This window comes from Eimeria acervulina, genomic scaffold (assembly GCF_000499425.1).
Source record: "Eimeria acervulina Houghton genomic scaffold, Eah_scaff1704, whole genome shotgun sequence".
Lineage (NCBI taxonomy): Eukaryota > Apicomplexa > Conoidasida > Eucoccidiorida > Eimeriidae > Eimeria > Eimeria acervulina.
This window is the reverse complement of record NW_013548998.1, coordinates 603-4,329: the sequence shown is the minus strand read 5'-3', so window position 1 is coordinate 4,329 and position 3,727 is coordinate 603. Positions and strand designations below refer to the sequence as shown.

At 36.7% G+C, this 3,727-nt stretch overlaps 1 protein-coding gene across 1 annotated transcript; it reads right to left on the bottom strand.

Annotated features, from left to right (window-relative positions):
• Nucleotides 1-636: 636 nt before the first annotated feature.
• EAH_00062370 (GMP synthase, putative) lies at nt 637-3,334 on the bottom strand (the record flags this gene model as incomplete). Its single annotated transcript, XM_013393253.1, has 5 exons — nt 637-807; nt 1,102-1,324; nt 1,728-2,059; nt 2,516-2,980; nt 3,230-3,334. 5 exons carry the CDS (start codon nt 3,332-3,334, stop codon nt 637-639), a joined length of 1,296 nt encoding a protein of 431 aa, XP_013248707.1.
• Nucleotides 3,335-3,727: the final 393 nt, after the last annotated feature.

Below are 3,727 nucleotides of genomic sequence, written 5' to 3'. Positions count from 1 at the left end.
ATATATTTATATATATATATATATATATATATATTTATATGTATGTTGTTTATATGTATATTGTGTATTGTATATTATATATATATATACACGTATACATACACATATATATATATGTATTTATATACGTATACATGTATATATATGTATATATAAATATATATATATATATATACGCAAATGCATACAATGTAAATATATATATATATATATATATATACATATATGCATATATATATATATGTCCTATACCCCACAACTAACAAACAAATGCAAATAAAACGCATACTCTGTTTGTTTATTTAACTGTCTCTGCGCTGTCTCTTCCTTCTTCTTTTTCTTTCTTTGTCTGTTTCTGTCTCTGTTCATGTCTTTAACTCTCTCTCTCTCTCTCGGTCTCGCTGTTCTACAATATTTTTTGTATTTAATAATAATATTTAATAATAATATCAAATAATATATTAAATAATAATATTAAATAATAATATTTAATGACAATATTAAATAATAATATTAAATAATAATATTTAATGACAATATTAAATAATAATACTTAACGATAATATTAATATTTAATAACAACATTAAATAACAATACTATATAAACTATCTAAACCCTAAACCCTAAAAATAAAACTATAAAACTATTAAACAAAAGAAGTTATTACCTTTAAACAAATCTCTTAAAGGTTCTAAGACTTTCAACTTCATTCTCTCCGGTAAACCACCGACATTATGATGAGTTTTAATTGTAGTAGAGGGGCCTTTATAAGAAACAGACTCTATTACATCTGGATAGAGTGTTCCCTATACACCCCACACGCACAGCAAACAATACACATAAAACAATAATATTGCTGTCTACCATTGTAATAAAACTATTATCTTATAATCGACAATATTCATCGATTTGGGTTTATGATATTAGGGTTTATTATTAGGGTTTAGGATTAGGGTTTATTATTAGGGTTTATTATTAAGGTTTACTGGTGTTTATAAATAGGGTTTAAGGTAAGGATTTAAGATTAGGGTTTAAGATTAGGGTTTACGATTAGGGTTTACGATTAGGGTTTACGATTAGGGTTTACGATTAGGGTTTACGATTACTTGCAAGAGGAGGGTGCCTTCAACAGGAATATTTTTTTTTTGTATTGCCTCCTCAAAGACATCAATAAACAAACCGCCGATAATCTTTCTCTTCTTCTCGGGGTCAGTTACACCTTTTAAAGCAGCAAAGAAGCGAGAGCTTGCGTCAATACACTCTAAAGATATACTAGGAAAGCTCTGCTTTAATGCATGCATCGTCTCTGTTGCTTCATTCTTCCTATGCAGTAACAATATCGTACAACGCAAACAAACAAACACACATACACATACACATACTATTTAAAAACCCTAAACCCTAAACCCTAAACCCTAAACCCTAAATACTCAACATGCAAAACCCTCTGATCAGGTTTTAGTTTGCTTGTTTACAGGTCAAAGCATTCTCATGTGTGCAGCATCAGACGCAGCAGCAGATGCAGCAGCAGATGCAGCAGATGCAGCAGCAGATGCAGCAGCAGATGCAGCAGGATCAGCAGCAGCCGATTCAAAGGCCTTTAGCTACACCCATCAACACGTAGTCCAGTATATAACTAAACACTAAATAAACAAACGCATAAATAAATAAATAAATAATAATGCATAAGCTGTATGACAGATGAATAAAGGAGTAAATATCTTACCTAAGCAGCCCCGTATCGATGAAGAAAGCATGAAAGTTGCTGCCGATAGCCCGGTGCAGCAGCGCAGCAGCAACAGTTGAGTCAACCCCTCCTGATAGAGCTCCTACAACAGGCCTATTACCGATTTGCTGCTGCAGCTGCTTTATCTGCTGCGGTAAGAACCAATGCATGCACCAAGTTAGCTCTAAGCGGCAAACTCGCTGCAAAAAGTTTGTTAAAAGAGACACCCCACAAGCTGAATGCGTTACTTCTGGGTGAAATTGAAGTGTATAGACACCCAAAGAAGGAGAAGCAGCAGCAACATATCGGCAGGTAGATGTTGATGCAAGTGCCTGAGCGTATATACAGCATAAGCAACAAATAATAATTAACAGTTTATAATAATTATTATCTAATTATTAACAAAATAATTATTCTATATATATATCATCAAACACATCAAATACCCCAAGGGAGAAAACGCAAAAAGACAAACACTCAACATCAAATATTAAAACAAACAAAATGCATGCATGCATGCATGCATGCGGTATCTTGAGCTGCATAGCACCGTAAATAAAGGATGAATGCATAACATACACTGAAGTAAGGCGTTAGATCAATGCATGCATGCATACATGCATATATGGATGAAGTAGACTAAAGGCAAGGGAGGAGATGTATGCATGCAATGTGCATGCAGATTGCATGCATGCATGTTACATGCATATTGCACGCATATTGCATGCACATTTGCATGCACATTTGCATGCAGATTGCATGCATATTTGCATGCATTTGTTTCTTACAGTGAAAGAAGAGGGGAGCTGTTCTACTTTATCACCATGACTCATCCAGACAGGCACTTCAGGGCCCTTAACCCCAAAGAAAAGATCTCCTAGAGATGGTGGTGCTGCTGCATGCGCTGCAGGTACCTGCCAGGGGTCTCCTGTTGCTTCTGCTGCAGCATCTGCTGCTTGAGTTGCTGCTGTTGCAGCAGCAGCAGCAGCAGCAGCATCCATCAGACAAGGATCTTCAGGTAAAGGACATAGAGATATCATTGTCTTACCGAACTCTCGAGGCCCTTCACCAACTATTCTACCTCCTAACTGATAAACAATTTCTTGCATACCGTAACAAATGCCTAACATCGGCACTTGTTTCTGCTGCAGCAAATTCCATACATCGCGCCGTATATGAGGGGCATCTGCTTCATACACAGATGCAGGGCCTCCGCTTAGCACAACTGCTGCAGGTCTTGCTGCTGAAATCTCCTGAAAGCACCACATGCAGAAGAGAAGAAGAAGAAATCAAATTGAATGCCAAACCTGTACATACATACATCTCGAATTAACACCAGTAGCAGCAGCACTATCAGTTGTTGCTCTTGCTGCTGCTGCTGCTGCTCTATGCATGATTGCTTTGTTGTTGCTGTTTGGATATTTGGGGTGTATAGGCACCTCAACTGTTGCAGTACATGATAGAAGCTCGGAGTATACGCCGATGCTGCGCAGTCTTCTGACTATCAGGCGAGAAAATTGGGAGCCGAAGTCAAGAACGAGAACAATATGTTTCGAAGGCCTATTGTTGCCTTCATCCATTCCATTTTTAATTGAAGAAACCGTCATTGTTCATGAGATCAGCTTCACTTCAATGAAGCCTTTGTTTGTTGCGCAAGTTCTTGAGCAGAAACCCTCAGCCGTAACCCGGAAACACAGGGAGCAAAAGAGCAATTAAAAAGGAGTAAAACCAATAAGAAGAAGAAATTAAGATGCAAATATACGTTAAAACCAAAGAAGAAACAAAGACACACTCAAAACTCATTCAGATTCCGTTCAAGAATGCCTCCGTCTGAACTTGAGGTGTATGTGCAGCTACGATCATGTGGGGGAGGCGGCGGCGATTAAGCGGTAAATTGCAATGAAAAAAGAATTTTAAAGAAACTAATTTAAATAAATACATTTGTATTTATAAACCCAGCAAGAAGAACATTAAAAAAATCGTTCTTCTCCCTTAACACC